At 55.9% G+C, this 15,196-nt stretch overlaps 8 protein-coding genes across 8 annotated transcripts; 4 read left to right on the top strand and 4 right to left on the bottom strand.

Moving 5' to 3' along the window:
• Positions 1 to 1,276: 1,276 nt before the first annotated feature.
• On the bottom strand, positions 1,277 to 3,273 carry PHACADRAFT_207395 (uncharacterized protein). Its single transcript, XM_007393823.1, has 9 exons — positions 3,101 to 3,273; positions 2,731 to 3,038; positions 2,620 to 2,678; positions 2,524 to 2,567; positions 2,366 to 2,469; positions 2,218 to 2,311; positions 1,978 to 2,165; positions 1,699 to 1,907; positions 1,277 to 1,632 (listed from the first exon to the last, which is right to left on the bottom strand). Exons 1-9 carry the CDS (start codon positions 3,231 to 3,233, stop codon positions 1,398 to 1,400), a joined length of 1,374 nt encoding a protein of 457 aa, XP_007393885.1. The 5' UTR covers positions 3,234 to 3,273; the 3' UTR covers positions 1,277 to 1,397.
• A 602-nt stretch (positions 3,274 to 3,875) lies between these two features.
• Positions 3,876 to 5,554, top strand: PHACADRAFT_253023 (uncharacterized protein). The gene is made up of 2 exons (XM_007393822.1): positions 3,876 to 4,769; positions 4,849 to 5,554. Exons 1-2 carry the CDS (start codon positions 3,896 to 3,898, stop codon positions 5,337 to 5,339), a joined length of 1,365 nt encoding a protein of 454 aa, XP_007393884.1. The 5' UTR covers positions 3,876 to 3,895; the 3' UTR covers positions 5,340 to 5,554.
• Positions 5,555 to 5,885: 331 nt separating this feature from the next.
• Positions 5,886 to 7,365, bottom strand: PHACADRAFT_89055 (uncharacterized protein; the record flags this gene model as incomplete). Its single annotated transcript, XM_007393821.1, has 9 exons — positions 5,886 to 6,021; positions 6,072 to 6,119; positions 6,171 to 6,196; positions 6,253 to 6,435; positions 6,484 to 6,562; positions 6,618 to 6,685; positions 6,774 to 6,833; positions 6,895 to 7,172; positions 7,233 to 7,365. 9 exons carry the CDS (start codon positions 7,363 to 7,365, stop codon positions 5,886 to 5,888), a joined length of 1,011 nt encoding a protein of 336 aa, XP_007393883.1.
• A 305-nt stretch (positions 7,366 to 7,670) lies between these two features.
• On the bottom strand, positions 7,671 to 10,202 carry PHACADRAFT_171852 (uncharacterized protein). The gene is made up of 6 exons (XM_007393820.1): positions 9,936 to 10,202; positions 9,851 to 9,875; positions 9,209 to 9,793; positions 8,768 to 9,155; positions 8,422 to 8,710; positions 7,671 to 8,371 (listed from the first exon to the last, which is right to left on the bottom strand). The coding sequence occupies exons 1-6, from the start codon at positions 10,092 to 10,094 to the stop codon at positions 7,955 to 7,957; spliced, it is 1,863 nt and encodes a 620-aa protein (XP_007393882.1). The 5' UTR covers positions 10,095 to 10,202; the 3' UTR covers positions 7,671 to 7,954.
• Positions 10,203 to 10,408: 206 nt separating this feature from the next.
• PHACADRAFT_253019 (uncharacterized protein) lies at positions 10,409 to 11,199 on the top strand. The gene is made up of 5 exons (XM_007393819.1): positions 10,409 to 10,502; positions 10,561 to 10,660; positions 10,719 to 10,836; positions 10,888 to 10,971; positions 11,027 to 11,199. The coding sequence occupies exons 1-5, from the start codon at positions 10,487 to 10,489 to the stop codon at positions 11,033 to 11,035; spliced, it is 327 nt and encodes a 108-aa protein (XP_007393881.1). The 5' UTR covers positions 10,409 to 10,486; the 3' UTR covers positions 11,036 to 11,199.
• Positions 11,200 to 11,326: 127 nt separating this feature from the next.
• Positions 11,327 to 12,610, top strand: PHACADRAFT_253017 (uncharacterized protein). Its single transcript, XM_007393818.1, has 4 exons — positions 11,327 to 11,511; positions 11,559 to 12,029; positions 12,079 to 12,324; positions 12,375 to 12,610. Exons 1-4 carry the CDS (start codon positions 11,380 to 11,382, stop codon positions 12,486 to 12,488), a joined length of 963 nt encoding a protein of 320 aa, XP_007393880.1. The 5' UTR covers positions 11,327 to 11,379; the 3' UTR covers positions 12,489 to 12,610.
• A 99-nt stretch (positions 12,611 to 12,709) lies between these two features.
• On the top strand, positions 12,710 to 13,757 carry PHACADRAFT_90130 (uncharacterized protein; the record flags this gene model as incomplete). The annotated part of the gene is made up of 4 exons (XM_007393817.1): positions 12,710 to 13,088; positions 13,124 to 13,326; positions 13,401 to 13,549; positions 13,592 to 13,757. 4 exons carry the CDS (start codon positions 12,710 to 12,712, stop codon positions 13,755 to 13,757), a joined length of 897 nt encoding a protein of 298 aa, XP_007393879.1.
• A 64-nt stretch (positions 13,758 to 13,821) lies between these two features.
• PHACADRAFT_253015 (uncharacterized protein) lies at positions 13,822 to 14,573 on the bottom strand. Its single transcript, XM_007393816.1, has 3 exons — positions 14,302 to 14,573; positions 13,961 to 14,245; positions 13,822 to 13,902 (listed from the first exon to the last, which is right to left on the bottom strand). Exons 1-3 carry the CDS (start codon positions 14,534 to 14,536, stop codon positions 13,898 to 13,900), a joined length of 525 nt encoding a protein of 174 aa, XP_007393878.1. The 5' UTR covers positions 14,537 to 14,573; the 3' UTR covers positions 13,822 to 13,897.
• Between the last annotated feature and the right edge of the window lie 623 nt (positions 14,574 to 15,196).

Raw genomic sequence — 15,196 nt, 5'->3', positions numbered from 1 at the left:
TCATGACATGCTTAAAGCTGCTTGACCACGAAACTGGTCTGTACTACTCCCAACTTCTCCTGGGTCAACATGAGCCAAGTCTTGTGCCAAATGAGATGCAAATGCAAATGCAAATGCAAACATGCAAGTGACCATATCTGAGTAGGCTTTGCCTTCCCCTTTCCTGCCCTGCTGGGTGCTGTAGGCAAAATCTTAACCTTCTTACTCTTCTTACTCGAAGAACCCTTGGGCCTCAAAACCTTGCGGGCTCCAAGGTAAATGATGTCTAGATCTTCGTCTGAGGCTGGTAGGGGGCTGGTGGTCTTCAGCTTTATTGTCTGATGACATGATGGTTGCGGCGAGGTTCAAGGCGAGGTTCAATGGAGAGCTGTTGACCAGGATTGTCGACTGATGATGTCACCTAGGAGCTCTGCACTGGCTGAGGTCCTGGCAGACCCCACAAAGATACAATATGCCATTTATAGTAGGCAATCACTCTGACCGCCATCTGCGTGATGATGGCGGCAACGACTGTTCCTCAACCTCAACAACTGCCCATACTACTCTCACCAACTCCTGACTTCCTGCAACGACTGCCTGCGCATCGAACTTCTCACAGCCTACAACATATCATGGTGTATTGATCATCGATAGACTCGTAGAACTGCGTGCTGGAAGGACGACACTTGCATAGTCACAATGTTGACTTTATGATTTGCACCTGTTCGTCTGGGCCCGACCTCATTTTAGGTGCAAGTTGTACTTCAAATTATGTGCGTTCGGTAGGCCAATAGGAGAACGTCCGGGTGTTGGATGTGATTGGATTAGTTGACATGCCGTCGCTTTGCGTTAGGCTTCATTGAGGCTTTAGAAGCATTGATCAACATCATCAACGCACACCCCATGCATGTTGGTTGGAACCCACTCACACTGGCCATGATGCATGAGTGGTAAGTGCAGTTTTTTGCTTGTATAATCGGTCAAAAGCTGGATAAACAAGGACCAATTTTCATCCGAGACAACTCAGACACAAAACTTCCTTTTTCACTAGTTTTGCCGCGTTATGGCCCCTTTTGGCAGGGAAAAAACCGCGCTTACCACCCTGCCAAGACGCATAAGCGACTTTCCCGCTGGTAACGAAGTCTGAGAGATGGCGACAACCAACTTGACAGGTGGTCGACCGCAACGCAAGGCTGCGCAGTCAGACCCCACGTGTTGATGCCTTTCCCAGGCAAACCCAGAACGTGCGGAGACGACATTGGCGGTAACTCTATCGGAGGTCGCAGTTTCGTGAAAGAGACGTGTCCCTGATTGGAGAACGGAGTTACAATGCCGCACTCGTATTTGTACATTGCAGCATAATATGAACTTTCGCAGGCCAGGGGCGGAGCAGCACGAAACCCCCAAACTTTTGCTTTTTACACGGACTGAGCCTTCTTGGCATCGAGGATGACGTCCCGCAGACGCTTGATCGCCTCTTCGACCTCCTCTGGCGGGAGGAGACTGAACGCAGCGCGGACGTACGCCGTCTTCCTGCCATTGGGCAAGAACACCGTGCCCGGCAGCGCGAGCACCCCGCGCTCGACAGCGTTCGTGCGAATGATGCTCTCCGAGTCGCCCTCTTCGGTGTCCGAGCCGACGAGCAGCTTGAACCTGCGCGGCGAGAACATCGTCAGCTCCGCAGCCAGACCTGCATGCCTGGGGAGGACGGGGACGCACCAGAAGAACATGCCCGCCTCGGGCGCGTCCCACTCGGCGAGCCCGGCGAGGTGCGTGCGCATCGCGCGCTCGAAGACGTCGCGCTTCGTGCGGTAGAACGCCGACACGGCGGCCGTGTGCGCGCGGAAGCCGGCGTAGCCCCACGCGTCGAGGAGCGCGAACGCGATGGACTGCGTCAGCGAGGGCGTCTGCAGGCTTGCAACGGCGGTCTGGACACGGCGCGGCGCGTGAGCGTCATCAAAGACATCAAGGTGTAGATGGGTGAGATGGGGGACGGACGTGCATGTCGATCACGGTCATCAGCGCGTCGGGCCCGCAGAGGAAGCCGATGCGGATGCCCGCGGAGAGGATCTTGGACAGGCTGTCGAAGCGCAGGACGCGGCCGACCTCGGGCTGCTCGAGCTCGAGCGAGAAGTAGGAGGGCGCCCGGACGGCGTCGCCGTAGTAGAGATAGTAGTAGGGGTCGTCTGATTAAACGTGCGTCAGGGAGGAGGCCGGCAACGGAACAGAGGAACAAACCTTCGAGGATGAGGAAGTTGTGCTCTCGTGCAAGCCGGAGAACCTCGCGGCGGCGTTCTAGAGTCGCGGTCATGCCCGTCGGGTTGCAGCCGTACTGATATTCACTGTCATTCGAACCATCAATACATAGGGTAGCGCTGAAACTTACCGGAACGGTGTATAGGGCCTTGGGTTTGGGCTTGCCTGCCGGCCAGTTCTCGAGGACAGAACGAAGAGAGTCAGATGAGATGCCCTGAGAGTCTGTCTGTACCTCTGAAGCAGCCATCAGCGATTGCGCGCTCAGAAGAGGCAAAGGATACGACATACCGACTAAATCAAGACGCAGAGCAGTGAACATCGGAATGACGCCACTATGACCTGCAGTGAGATTATGGAAATACCGTCTGGAGAGGTGTCGCGCACGCATAAACGGGTGATTCGACCAAGAGGGAGTCACCTAGGTTGAAGATCGCGTTGACCGCCTGTGCATGCTTTGAGCCACCAGCGCAACCCAATTCAGGAGAACCGCCGTACCTTGTAGATCACATCTTGAGAACCAGATCCGATGCTCACTCTCCAGCCTTCGCCCTTCTTGCGACCATGCTCTTTTTCTTGCAAGCCGTACACCCATTCGATCAGCGACGGAATACCCGCTGTTGGACCATACTGCAGGCCTTCCGCGAGTGCGTTCCCGCTGAGATCGGTGGTGATCTCCTGTTCTGGATCAGTCGGAGAGCGCGCTTTGAGCTGAATGGAAGTTAACGGGAAGGTGGTCGCGTTGGGCTTTCCGGCAAGCAGAGAGATGAGGCCAGGCCGAGATTCGAGGGGATAGAGCCCCCGGACTGTTGGTGCAAAGTAAAGGCATGGTGGGATGGCTCCAGCAGATGATCGATCTGCAACATACTTGGTGAAGGCTTCCTCTCCTTTGCTGCGTCGGAGAGAAATTGAGAGTAAACCTCGGCTGGGAGAGACTTTTTGGGTCCTCGGCGATGAGCCTGCAGAAGAGCTGCGGACAGCGTCGAGCTCACCGTGACCATCGCGGTTCAAGAATATTTTATCAATATTAACGATGTATTTTAGCTTGAGTTACGAAACTAGTCTAGATCTGACTCGGCCTTTGGCCAGAAACTTGGCCACGTGCGCTGCAAAGGCAAGCCGACAAGCTGGCGTCGGCAGTTCCCGCGCGGTTTTATTCCCTATTCCTCGGACTCGTCCTCCGCCACCGCCGCCCCGTCCTCAGCCCGTCCACAGCTCGTCTGCGAGATTATTTGTGACTCCATCCAACGTCCAGGCTGGATAATGCAGCGCACAGGCATGGGTTTCAGCAGCCAAGTTCGACTCTACACAGCTTGTCACCTGCCACCGGGATGCGGGTACTCCCAGTTCGTCCGCCGTCGATCCCCAACATTCGCCCAGCTTCCCTCCGACATTGCGCCCAAGATCACCAAACTCTCTTCAAAGCGATATCGATACCCACAAATCCGTCGCGTGCCCACACAGTTGCGATCGATATCGTATTTCCAGGCTATTCCGAGGGCGTCTTTGGGCCGTTGTATTACTCGCTGCACTTATCCGGAACGCCTCACCCCTTTGCTGCTCCGTCTCTCGCCTAGGACGTCCGACTGTATATAAGCCATCTCGCACGCCTGTGCAGCACCACCGTGTCCGCTGTCAACAGCATCCCTGTCTGCTCAGAACGATGTCCACCAGCTCGACACCCCCTCTGTCCCCTCTTCAATCCTTCAATGATACTGCGAATTCGCTACTGGTCTTTGACCGTTTCCCTGTCGAGGTCTTTGACGTCGTCTTCGACTTTGTGCGCATCGAGGACGAACGAGGACGAACGGACAAGAGAACGCTCTTCTCGTGCTCGCGCGTTTCAAAGGCGTGGCACAGCCTCACCCTGCGCCATCGCTTCCACTCCGTCTCGCTCTTCGCCAGGACAGGGAACCCGTACGAGCAGCGCATACGCAAAAACTGCTTCCTGCAAGACTTTGTTCGTTCCCCTCTGTTCCCCACCGTTCAAAGCTACATCCAGAGGCTCACCTTGCGATGGGGAATAGCCGACCTCGACCCATACATTGGCGCAGATCTTCCCGGGTACCTGCCCCTTTTCCCTGCCCTCCGCTCTCTCAAGCTCAGAGGCCTGCTGGGACGACGCATTCCTGCACCCCCACTGCAACACCCTCCCGTTCTCGATTCGCTATGCATCGAAGGCTGGGTGTGCCATGCCCGCTCGCACGATCCGCGGGTCCTCTTCGACGTCCTGTCCTGCTTCGACTCGATCGGAGAGCTGCAGCTCGAAGACCTCTGTCAATGGCTCCCCGCCGACGGGCTCGAGCTCGGAGAAAACGAACACCCACGCGTGTCCTCGCTTGTGCTGCGCGACTCCACGTGCCAGCATCCGGTATGCGACATCCTCGAGTCCGCCATCGCCCACGAGAAGCCCCTCCGGCGGCTCGACCTGCGCGCGCTCAGCAGCACGGACGCGCGAGGCGGCGTCGACCTCCTCGAGTCCTTCTCGCGCACGATCGAAGACTTTCAGTGCGCGATCTCCTCTACAGGTGACACCGGTCAGCGCCATTCTGCTCTACTCTGCTCTGCCTGCCACAATTCTCACTTTCTTCTTCTTCTTGGTTCTTTCTTTCCTAGTGTCCTCGCAGGCAGACGCGTCGCCCCCCTTCGACTTCTCCCAGCTCCCGCTCCTCCGCACCCTCACCGTCGCCGTCGCGCTCCCCCTCTCGCGCACGCGCGCCCGCTCCGTCGGCGGCGGCGAAGACCTCGACAAGGCCGCGCCCTGGGATCGCGCCATCGCGTCGCTCGACACGCTCCGCGCGCGCGCACGCCCGTCCGGAGCACTGAAGCTCCTGCGCCTGCAGCTCGCGCCGGCGCGCGCGCTCGCGGACAAGGCGCAGACGGCGGCAAGCGTGCTCGAGGCACTCCGGCGGCACGACGCGTCGGTGCGCGCCCTCGAGCGCGCGCTGCTCGCGCTCGTCGAGGCGCGGTGCGTGCAGCTCGTCCAGATCGGCGTGTACACTGCGCCGCCTGCGAGTGGCCTCCGCGGGGCGTGCCAGCATCGGTGCGACGAGTTTGTGCTGGGGCTCTTCCCGAAGCTGCGCCAGGCAGGTGTCCTGCGTGCGTAGAGGCGGCGCTTGGTTGGGATTGGGATTGGATCGGGTCTGTCGCTTCCAGCGTCGTGCTGCTACCACTAGAGCATAGATGTAAGCTGTGCGCACCTTCTCGTGTACAGCAACTGGCCACGTCTGTGCGCCTCATATATTACTAGACTTGATCTTCATACAAGTGAGAGCTCGCGGGTTCGCAGGCCGGGAGCAGTGCTTGGAGGTTGCATCGTCATGCTATAGATCAATACCAGGGAATAAAGAAATAATGTCGTTGACTGAGAGACACGACCGTACATCGTAATTGTTCAGTCAATAACGCACTAGCAAACTAACGAATCGTGTCAGTGAACGTTGGGACAACAAACAACAAAGAGGTCAGAGATAAAAGAGAACAGTATTCTGCTCCCAAAGCCGGACGTAAATCAAGCTGCTCCCGGAGGGCGACAACGCCGCGCGAGCACGACTTCGTCAAGCGCCTCCAAAGCGTCATATGGCCCCGGCAAACTGTCATCACTGAACAACAGTGAGCAAACACAACCCACCTATTCCGCCCTCGTATTGACGTCACTCCTCGTCGTCGTCTGTGAGTTCCTCGCCATGCATAACTCCCGGATGACGTTCGAGACCGGGTCGCCGGGCCCAGGACCTGCCGTCGGTGTATGGCTCGAGACGAAGTGGGATTATGAGCGTGTATAATGGGCTAGAAACGAAGCTCAGCACTGTGGCCAAACAGGAGTGCGCGTGACGTACTATCCATTCGGTCCAACATTGAAGTACAGCTCCAGATTCTTGCGCTTGCTGGCTACAGCGTGAGTAGTCAATACGTCTGGGTGTCGTGATCGAACCTACCCCAGGTCGTAAGAGTTGATGAAGACCTGTGGGGCGCATTCGTCAACAATTTTCGCACAGGCTGGGCCAAAACTTGACGCACTTCGCCGCGGGAACGGGCTACCTTCCGGTAGTGCTCATTGTCCTGGTTTTCGACCGACGTCTCGGCGTTCGCGATGCCCCAGAGGTGGAAGCCGCCCATGACGGTCACGGCAAAAAATATGACCACGGAAAGGAGATATTCAAGCAGAAAAGCGACCTCGGGGGAATAATGATTCCAAGAGTCCTGAAAAACCTGTGAGGGAACATCTATCTTCGCAAATGATAAACTCACGTTGTACCATCCTAATGCCCGCCACGCGTGCTCCCACCCAAGCACAGAGTAGCACAAGGTCGATATGGTCAGATATATGCTGCGCGAGTGTCAGCGTCCGACTATCGAGTCCAGGAAGCGATAGTAGCGCATACAGAAAGAGCACAAAATGGCGTTCGTTATGCAAACCGACGCATTGATTTATCCCTGTGGCAAATAAGGGCTCCACGATCTTCTTGAAAAGCGTCTGAACACTTACACTGCGCTCATCAATTTGGCGTCGCATCACAGAGTCGGACAGGCGGACGTACAGGACAGTGGTGGTCGTATTTCAGCACGCATCGCTTGCAGATCCTGCAGTGGTGTGCTCTCTATGGGCGCCGGTAAGACACGTCACAGAACATCTCTACACTGCAGAGAACACGTACGTACCTCTGGCCTCATCTCTCCGCACCTCTTGCATCTTGTTATCGACGCCTTTGTCAAGTTAAGCTCCTCCGACCAGCGCACGCCCGTCATCTGTCGACCCCTCATGGGTGTCCGCGGCTGAGCCCAGAGCCAGCCTGAGCCGTGATGGGGCGGAGGGTCCGTGACGAAGCCCGGAAGGACGGTGCATACGTAGTAATAGTGCGTGAACAGGTTCAAGACGACGAGCAGACAGAGCGGCGCCGTAAGCCATGGCCAGCGCAAGGACGGGAGAATGACCTCGACTGGCGCGGGCATAGCATGAGCCGGTACGAATAGTAGTGAGAGTGCGAGATGCTACTCACAGAAGCATGCCGCGCCAACGGAGAGCAGGACCACTGCCAGAGCGACAAACACAGGTCCCGCCGCCCCAGTCAACCTGTCGCCGGCACGCTCGATCCATTTGAAGCAACGAAAGACTTGCTTGGCACAGATCATAGTTTTTTTGGCGTCGTTCTGGCAGTGTGTGCTGTACGCAGTCGCCGCTGTCCGAGGGCGCCGTGAGGTCTAACGAGGGCACAAGCGAAGAGTCCTTCGAGCTGGCAGATGAATTGTGCTCGACGGAGACGGAGGAAAGCAGCAAGGCTGGGGTGTAGTCTCGCTGTCAGAGTAGAATATCAAGAGTGTCAGCACCATGGCGGTGCGCAGTGCAGCACACAAGATCGGCGTCAACGCCGAGAAGCGGCAACACCCTCCAAGCTCTTCTGGACAAGGCAGATGTCTCTCTTCGCCCACATCGTACGTTCAACACAACTACCAACGCGTAATTTTCCTCATCACACACGACTACAGAGAGCGCACGCGGAAGCCGTGCACCGGGCGAGTACATTACAATTAATCGATCTCCAGGTATGCAGCAGACAGATCAAGGTTATGGCAAATGAACGTATAAAAGACCGATACATGAGATATAAGCAATGGCAATGACGTACGCAACCGGACAGACAGGTATCGTTAGGAGACGGCGTTGATGTCGTAAATGTATCGCATAGGATGTGGCATGACAGTGTCGAATGTGTGGAAAATGCTATCTTCCCTTGCCCGGCGTTGCCGCACGACGCGGTGTCCCTGGAGGCTTGCGAGGCGTAGGTGGTGGCACGCCTGTCAGCCTACGCTCCGTCATGCCATTTGACGAGTCTTGCACGCGCTGTAGCTCCCTAGCGGCGCGCCGCGCTGCATCACCGACCTGCGTTTGCGGACGCTCAGCGTCCACCCGCGACATGGCTCGGAGCAGCGCCTGGGGATCTGTAGTCGACGGTGGGCGAGAGGACGTCGGAGGAAGGTAAGAAGAGAGCGCAGGAGATGTCGATGCGAAGGACAGCGTGCCAGGGTGTATTCGCGACGAGAGAGCGATACTGAGTAACGAAAAGCGCTGGTTGAGATCTGCTTCTGCTAGCCGTGTACTCTCCAGCGCAGAATGAGCCAAAGTGCGCACCCAGTCGGCCTGAATCTACAGTGAATAACGAGATATTGGACAACAGGTACATCACGCACCGTCTCCTGCAGATCTTCCATCCGCTTCCTCAGAGGGCTCTGCGCATCCACCGCTGCGTCTACGAGACTCCTAGCCACAATAAGGCCATCTCGTCCACGGAAATGCTCCGGCAGATCTTTCTCGCCGATGTCCCATAGCGCGACGTCTGCGGCCGTAGCTGGTCTCTTGCCTTTGGCTTTCGCAGAAGGAAGTTCCTTCTTGCGATCGTCCAGTTCGGCAAGGACGGAGGTCCGAAAGGAATTATAAGATGCGCCGACCTCAACCCAGGCCTCATCTTCCTGTTTGAGCCTTTGTGGCCGCAATTCATTTACACGGACATAACACCAAAGGTAAATCGGGACTTACCTCTGTATATGCGCATTAAACCTCACCTCCCGCTCTTTATTTCGCCCGTTCTGCTCGTTCGGCTTCAACTGCTTAGGTTCGCCGTCTTCGCCCGGTTGATTATACACGTTGGTATCAATCTTTCTCTCCGCCAGCATCCTAACCATATCTTCTCCCACGCCTTTGAGTAACTGCAGGTCCTCCGATAGTGGGGGTGGGTCCTTGCCAGAATCTTTGGTATTTTGTCTTGACGAGGACGACGTCTGCGTGATCTGCTCCGCGAGTTCGTTCATTGCACGGTGTGAGCACCATATCAACAGCTGCGCCGCTCGTTGAGGCTCAGGCAGCTCAATATCGATATGTTTGTAGAAGCTCGAGTTCCGCACTGATGTATGTGGCTGGGCTAGATCTTGGTAAGCGGGTTGGATGAATGGAAAATACAGACGATCATAGCAGACGCACCAATAACCCCGGTACTCTCATATGTGGAGCTGATCCGTTTTCCTCGTGTCAACGAGCTCTTCCGCCGATGACCACTCTGCCCACGCAGGAGTTTGTTACGCTCCTGTTGAGGCGTGTCCTGCTGGGGAAGCGGCTGCGACATCTCCCGCATACGCCCGCGCGATTGAGACGGTTGTTTTGTTGATCTCGAGCTCGCCTCTGGAGCGGGAAATTGGAACTTTGGGTCCAATTTGGTAGTGGCAGCAGCGGCGAGGGACTTGCGCCGCAACATGTCCGTCTCTGACCGCATCTGCCGGACGGCCTCATCCTCGTCAGCCTCGACCACCACACCCAAGGCCTCCCGACCCTCTCCCTTGTTGCTACTCGATGTGACATTCGAATCAGCCCTAAACTTCTTTGAAGGACGAGCCAAATGTGCGCCATTGACATCGCCGTTAGGGGTCGTCCTGCTAGGCGGGGGAACTGACGAGTGCCGTTGTGGTTGCTGGGGTTCGGGTCGGGTTGGCGGGGTCTCCTGAGAATGTGGTGGATGCGCCGAGCTTGCGCGTACAATGACGAGCCCACCAGGCTTCTCTTCTCCTACGACTGACGGAGACATTCTTCAGTGTAAAACACGCGAGATGGTACGCGTCCAACACGTACGCTTGCGTTTGGCAGCCGCGGAAGACTGTGATGAAGACTGAGCCGTGAATCGTCAATTTCGCTAATTGCACAGAGTAGCTCGTACCTCCTTCCTCGCCTTCTTGATGACCTGATTTAAAGGATTTCCTCCGTCAGCCTCCTTGCGCTTGGATGTTGGAGGTCCAGAATGTGAGGGATGCATGATTACCGAGTCGCCAGGTAGTAGCTCCGTGGTGGTACTTGCTGCTCTTGAGTGCCCGTTCATTTAAGGGTGACATTCACGGCGGCGACGAGAAGTATAGCGACCAGCACGTCGAGGACGATGAGGAGACGCGTTCGGGCGTCGCGCGCGATGGCGGCGCAGACTCAAACGACGGGCGGACGGACTTTGAAAGCATTGTCTCACGGGTCAGGCTAGTAAACCCGGTCCCGTGATCTTAACCCTAACCCGACAAAGCGGCTGAAAGCCGGCGCGGCCCGGTATAATGGCTTCGCCGTCATTGGCCCGGAAAGAACCGGCGCTGTGGGCAAGCTATATTTTGCGAGGTTCGCGCTTTCTGGCCCTCACTCCTTCGTTTACAACCACCCGGCCCTCCTCGTCGTTCCAGACGTCTCCGTACTCTACACACCTCCTCTTTACGACACTAGACCTTAGATATGCCTTACTCTGCTGGTTTGTCGCGCTTCCTGTTTTTGAAGAAGTACGCGAACTCATCCTTCGTGACGTGTAGGTGACTCCGGAAAGGGAGCTGGACTCTTCAAGACCCGCTGCGCTCAGTGCCACACCCTTGCTGCTGGCGAGGCTCACAAGGTTGGCCCCAACCTCCACGGGTGTGTTGCCACCGCACTTAACTAGACGTGTCGTGAGGCTGACATTGTTCGCTTCTAGTCTCTTTGGCCGCAAGACTGGCCAGGCTGAGGGCTACTCATACACGTCAGCCAATGTCTCCAAGGGTGTTGTTTGGGAGGAGAACACTCTGTTCGAGTACCTCGAGAACCCCAAAAAGGTATGTCCCTCACGTTTACGCCCACAGCAGCGTACTGACCTGGCTTTCCAGTACATCCCCGGCACCAAAATGGCGTTCGCTGGTCTTAAGAAGGACAAGGATCGCAATGATCTTATCACCTACCTCAAGGAGGCGGTATGTATTTTCGTCTTCCCGTCTGTTCCGCGTCGTCTCATAAAATCCGCCTTAGACCGCGTAAATACCACTTCGGACTCTAGATTGTTTATTTGCATACACTATATTAATACCATTGGCGTAGTACTAGACACCCCCATTGTATATCCTCTGCATACATCCCCCATTCACGAGACCTTGTTCTGCGTGAGGACACAAAATACTACTCCACCCCGCACTATGTCATTCCGTGTTTCAATAAGGCAGGCATCGACCCCCGATCCTAACAGGATCAAACACGCCGGAGCTCACGTGATCTGGCCGACGCTTAGCCGCCTCTGGTCTCGACTCAACCTTTGTCTTCTGCCCATCACCGTCGTCCTCGGCTCGTTCCCTATATTCTTGGTCTGTCGTTGAGACTGCGCCGCCATGGACGATATTGCTGTTGAGGACGAGAAGCCGTTCGATGCTGAGAACGGCCCACACGACGAAGATGCACAGCCCGACCCGAATGAGAGCCTCATGATGGACGCAGGAAACGGCAGGGTGTGGCTCGTGAAGGTATAAGCACAGCCAAACTAAACACTCCTCTGTTTAACAAGGTGTAGATTCCGCGGCATCTCATGGAGCTCTGGTCCAGCATCGATGCAGAGAACGTCCACCTTGCCACCATCCGCGTGTACCACCAGATGAAGTGCGAGGCTACGGGCAAAAGCCCAAAGATTGTGCTCATCTTGCCGCCGTCTCCGGAGAACCCGAACGAGCCTGGCGACCAGTACGAGCTCGAGATAATCAATGAGGCCGTCGAGAACCAGTTCGTCATTGCGGAGCGCGAAAAGGAGCCTGGCACAGGCAGCCGTGCACGCACTACCATCTTGACCGGCCGTGTGAAGCACGAGTGCAATCTAAAGCCAATGCTTACGGACAAATACAGACAGCGGCTGAAGATGCGCAACTTGAAAGCTAACATGCCCGCTCGGACAATTAAGCGTATTGAGGACGAACACCCTGGAGATCGCGGGAGTATCAACCGGCTCACCAGTGGCGTCACGAACACCACCGGGTTCACAGACCTTGTCGTGCGTTGCTTCCCCCTGCTTTGCCATGTTTATTCTCATTTTCCTGCAGAAGCCGAAACCAAAACCGCCGAAAGGCCAATTCGAGCGCATGGCCCGCATGCCGCGCAACCAGCTACTCGATGCCTTGTTTATTGCGTTCCGTGAGCGCGAGCACTGGTCTGTCAAGCAGCTGCGTGAGCGCACGCAGCAGCCGGAGGCGTATCTTAAGGAGGTCCTCAGTGAGATTGCCTTCATGCACCGGAGTGGCGAGCATAACGGCACATGGGAGCTCATGGCGAACTTCAAAGGAGATGGAGTGAGTACCCTGTGCCCTTTCTTCTTTCATGTTTCTAATAGCCACCATAGATCAAAGGAGAAAATGTTCCTATCACAAATCTCAGCGCGGAGGGCTTCAAGATGGAGGACGACGAGGACGATGAGAGCGACGAGGACGATGAGGATATGGAGGAGGTTTCATGATAAATCTGCTTCAATTCGTACACGTACTCGCGGACTAATTTTGACTTACCATATACCCATGTGTACTATTATCGCTCAAACCTGTCGCATTATATTGAACGAATAAAATTCAGAGTTATCGCAGCTCATGGTCTACATGCGAGTTTCATCTAATATAGACGCTAGAAGGAACGCCTGCATTTGACTCTCACGTCCTCTCTCTTTCCACTACCACGACAGGCATGCAGAACCAGGTGAACGCTGCACGGGTCGATATTCTCATCCTTGGTGCTGGTTGGACGTCGACGTTCCTGATCCCACTCTGCGTTGAGCGCCAGGTCTCGTACACTGCGACCTCGCGCCCGTCGCATCCCAAGCCAGACACGGTCCCGTTCGAGTTCGACGAGCACGACGCGCACCCTGACCAGGGGCAGTTCGCTGTGCTGCCAGGCGCAAAGACGGTACTCGTCACCTTCCCTATCAACGCGCCAGGCGCATCGGCGCGGCTCGTGCGGCTGTACAAGGAGACGCACCCAAACGCGGAGCCGCACTTCATGCAGCTCGGGTCGTCGGGCATCTGGGATGTACGTCTGCCTCTCTCTTTGCGTCCAAGTGCGCGATGTTATTGAGAAGACAGGGAGGGCCAACTCTCCTAGGGAATAGGAAGGCCGGGTGGCTGGACAGGCACAGCCCGTACAGCGAGACAAACACGAGGGCGGCAGCCGAGGCTGAGCTGCTCGCGCTATCGCCGGAGACGCCCACAACGGTGCTGAACCTGTCGGGCCTGTTCGGCGGTCCCCGCGCAGTGAAGCATGTGGTGGGTCGCGTCGCGCCTACGAAGGAGGCCCTGAAGAGCAGTGTAAGCGTCTCGCAGCCTAAGCGTCTCGCAGCCTAACTCGTTGGGCGAACCGCTAAACGGCGCTTGGATTCCAGGGAAGCTTGCATATGATACATGGCATCGACGTCGCACGAGCGATCCTTGCAGTCCACGACAACTTTCGCTTGGCTACGGGTCAGCGTTGGATGCTGACGAATACTCGAGTGTACGACTGGTGGGATTTGGCGGCAACGTGGGGGACCGAGTTCTCGACGGAGAAGGAGAAGACGCAGCCCGATGGAGCTAGTGCAGAGAACAAGAGGGGACCACAGGCGCGGTGGGTAAGGGAGCTCATGAGGGAAGAAGGGGTAAGAGCACTGCCGAGGACTCCAGAGCAGATAGGACGAGCATTGGATAGCCGCGACTTCTGGGATACCTTCGAGCTAGAGCCTGTGATTGCGCAGCTCGACTGAGACGTAGAACTATTTTCCTCACCTACACGAGGCATCAAAAGCAAATCGAAAGGTCCGATACTCACACGATAAACGAGGGAAGCGTGCCATACCAAGAATAACTACGGCTATAGTACAGTAGTCCATAGGTGCTAACATATCTAACCTTGAATGTCGTCAGATATATTTATACTCGGTTGATTAGGTTGTAGAAGCCTACTCACTGCTGGTACTCCGAGCCGGTGCCTTCCCCTTCTTCAAATTCCTGCCTGGCTGTCGCTCGTACGCATTAAGCTCGAGGTCATGCTCATGTACAGCATGGACCGTGGTGCTACCGCCGTCTCGAGTAGCAGTCCCTTCCCCACCCACTCTAGAATCTGCCCCATCGCGCGGTTGAGAGCGGCGAGAACATGCTCGACGATTATCACACGATGAATCAGAGTCGGAGTCGGATGATTCTTCTGATGAGGATTCGTCAAATCGCTTGGGCTTGTGGTAGATACAGCAGACTATGAAGCCATGTTCAGCTCAATAGAGGACAACAGTATGGGGGCGCGCGACTTACTCTTCGATGACTTCTTACCCATATGCTCATTGTCGACAACGTCTTCCCGCCAGATGACTGATGGCCTGCTCCTGCGCCGTTCTCTGGGCCCGCCCCGCAAGCGGAGGGTGCCGACCTCCGGCTCATCTCCAGAGTTCGCGCCTTCCTCTTCGCGAGGCTGCGAGTCTTGGATAGTTATCGTACGTGAACCATCAGAAGGCGCAGAGGTAGATGAACTGGGTGGTAGCATCGACATGATGAAGGACTTAGAGGTGCAGAAAGTTATGAAACGGGTTTATAGAGGTGAGGGTATGAAGCAAGGAGAATGCGGCGAGGCGAGCCTTTAGACACTTCCGCTCCATGCGGGCGCCTATTTGGAGTGGCCGAGACGCTCGTGCAGCGACGGCCCTGGTTTCCACGTCGATACGTATTACCGGCATGTTCTACACAGCGAATACGGCACTGAATTACAACCTTTTGCCAAGGGTGTCATTGAAAGTTTCGTAACGCTGGGCAAGCAATGTCCCCCGTAACTTGTTGTAAGCTTGCAGAGGATAAAACACTGAGGTAGTCCCCTGCGATCCGATTTCCAGTGACACAGTTCCAGATTCCCTGAGAACAGCCGCAAGCTCCGATATCCAGCACTCGGAACACATACATCGTACGGTACGCTGTATGCTATACAATACATCCCACGATTTTTCACCTTTTGTACCTTCGCAGTGCCGGTTGAAGCTGTAGTGCAACGCTGGGTAATCGCCTTCTGGCGAGTTTGGACAGTTTTTCCAGGCCAGTCGTCATGCCTAAGCAGCCTAATTTGCACTGTTTAAAGTGCCTTTGAGACCCTGCAATTATACTCTGCACGGCAAGGCGACGTGCTTTCGGAAATGCACTGACATAAACAGAGGGACGTCTT

This window comes from Phanerochaete carnosa, assembly GCF_000300595.1.
Source record: "Phanerochaete carnosa HHB-10118-sp unplaced genomic scaffold PHACAscaffold_3, whole genome shotgun sequence".
Taxonomy (NCBI): Eukaryota; Fungi; Basidiomycota; class Agaricomycetes; order Polyporales; family Phanerochaetaceae; genus Phanerochaete; species Phanerochaete carnosa.
Note: the sequence above shows the minus strand (reverse complement) of the source record. Positions and strands in the feature narration are given on the sequence as shown.

Excerpts from the sequence above, each read along its gene's own strand:
- PHACADRAFT_253023 (XM_007393822.1), top strand. The coding sequence starts at position 3,896 with ATGTCCACCAGCTCGACACCCCCTCTGTCCCCTCTTCAATCCTTCAAT. Across the intron at positions 4,770-4,848 it reads CTCCTCTACAGGTGACACCG|TGTCCTCGCAGGCAGACGCG; the intron begins GTCAGCGCCATT and ends TTTCTTTCCTAG.
- PHACADRAFT_253019 (XM_007393819.1), top strand. Across the intron at positions 10,661-10,718 it reads GTTGGCCCCAACCTCCACGG|TCTCTTTGGCCGCAAGACTG; the intron begins GTGTGTTGCCAC and ends GTTCGCTTCTAG. Across the intron at positions 10,837-10,887 it reads ACCTCGAGAACCCCAAAAAG|TACATCCCCGGCACCAAAAT; the intron begins GTATGTCCCTCA and ends CTGGCTTTCCAG.
- PHACADRAFT_171852 (XM_007393820.1), bottom strand. The coding sequence starts at position 10,094 with ATGAACGGGCACTCAAGAGCAGCAAGTACCACCACGGAGCTACTACCT. Across the intron at positions 9,794-9,850 it reads CGCGGCTGCCAAACGCAAGC|TCGTAGGAGAAGAGAAGCCT; the intron begins GTACGTGTTGGA and ends TGTCTCCGTCAG. Across the intron at positions 8,372-8,421 it reads TGGAAGATCTGCAGGAGACG|GCCGACTGGGTGCGCACTTT; the intron begins GTGCGTGATGTA and ends CTGTAGATTCAG.
- PHACADRAFT_253017 (XM_007393818.1), top strand. The coding sequence starts at position 11,380 with ATGGACGATATTGCTGTTGAGGACGAGAAGCCGTTCGATGCTGAGAAC. Across the intron at positions 11,512-11,558 it reads GCAGGGTGTGGCTCGTGAAG|ATTCCGCGGCATCTCATGGA; the intron begins GTATAAGCACAG and ends AACAAGGTGTAG. Across the intron at positions 12,030-12,078 it reads CCGGGTTCACAGACCTTGTC|AAGCCGAAACCAAAACCGCC; the intron begins GTGCGTTGCTTC and ends ATTTTCCTGCAG.
- PHACADRAFT_207395 (XM_007393823.1), bottom strand. The coding sequence starts at position 3,233 with ATGGTCACGGTGAGCTCGACGCTGTCCGCAGCTCTTCTGCAGGCTCAT. Across the intron at positions 3,039-3,100 it reads GGAGAGGAAGCCTTCACCAA|TCCGGGGGCTCTATCCCCTC; the intron begins GTATGTTGCAGA and ends TTGCACCAACAG. Across the intron at positions 2,166-2,217 it reads CAACTTCCTCATCCTCGAAG|ACGACCCCTACTACTATCTC; the intron begins GTTTGTTCCTCT and ends ACGTTTAATCAG.
- PHACADRAFT_253015 (XM_007393816.1), bottom strand. The coding sequence starts at position 14,536 with ATGTCGATGCTACCACCCAGTTCATCTACCTCTGCGCCTTCTGATGGT. Across the intron at positions 14,246-14,301 it reads GGGTAAGAAGTCATCGAAGA|TCTGCTGTATCTACCACAAG; the intron begins GTAAGTCGCGCG and ends ATGGCTTCATAG.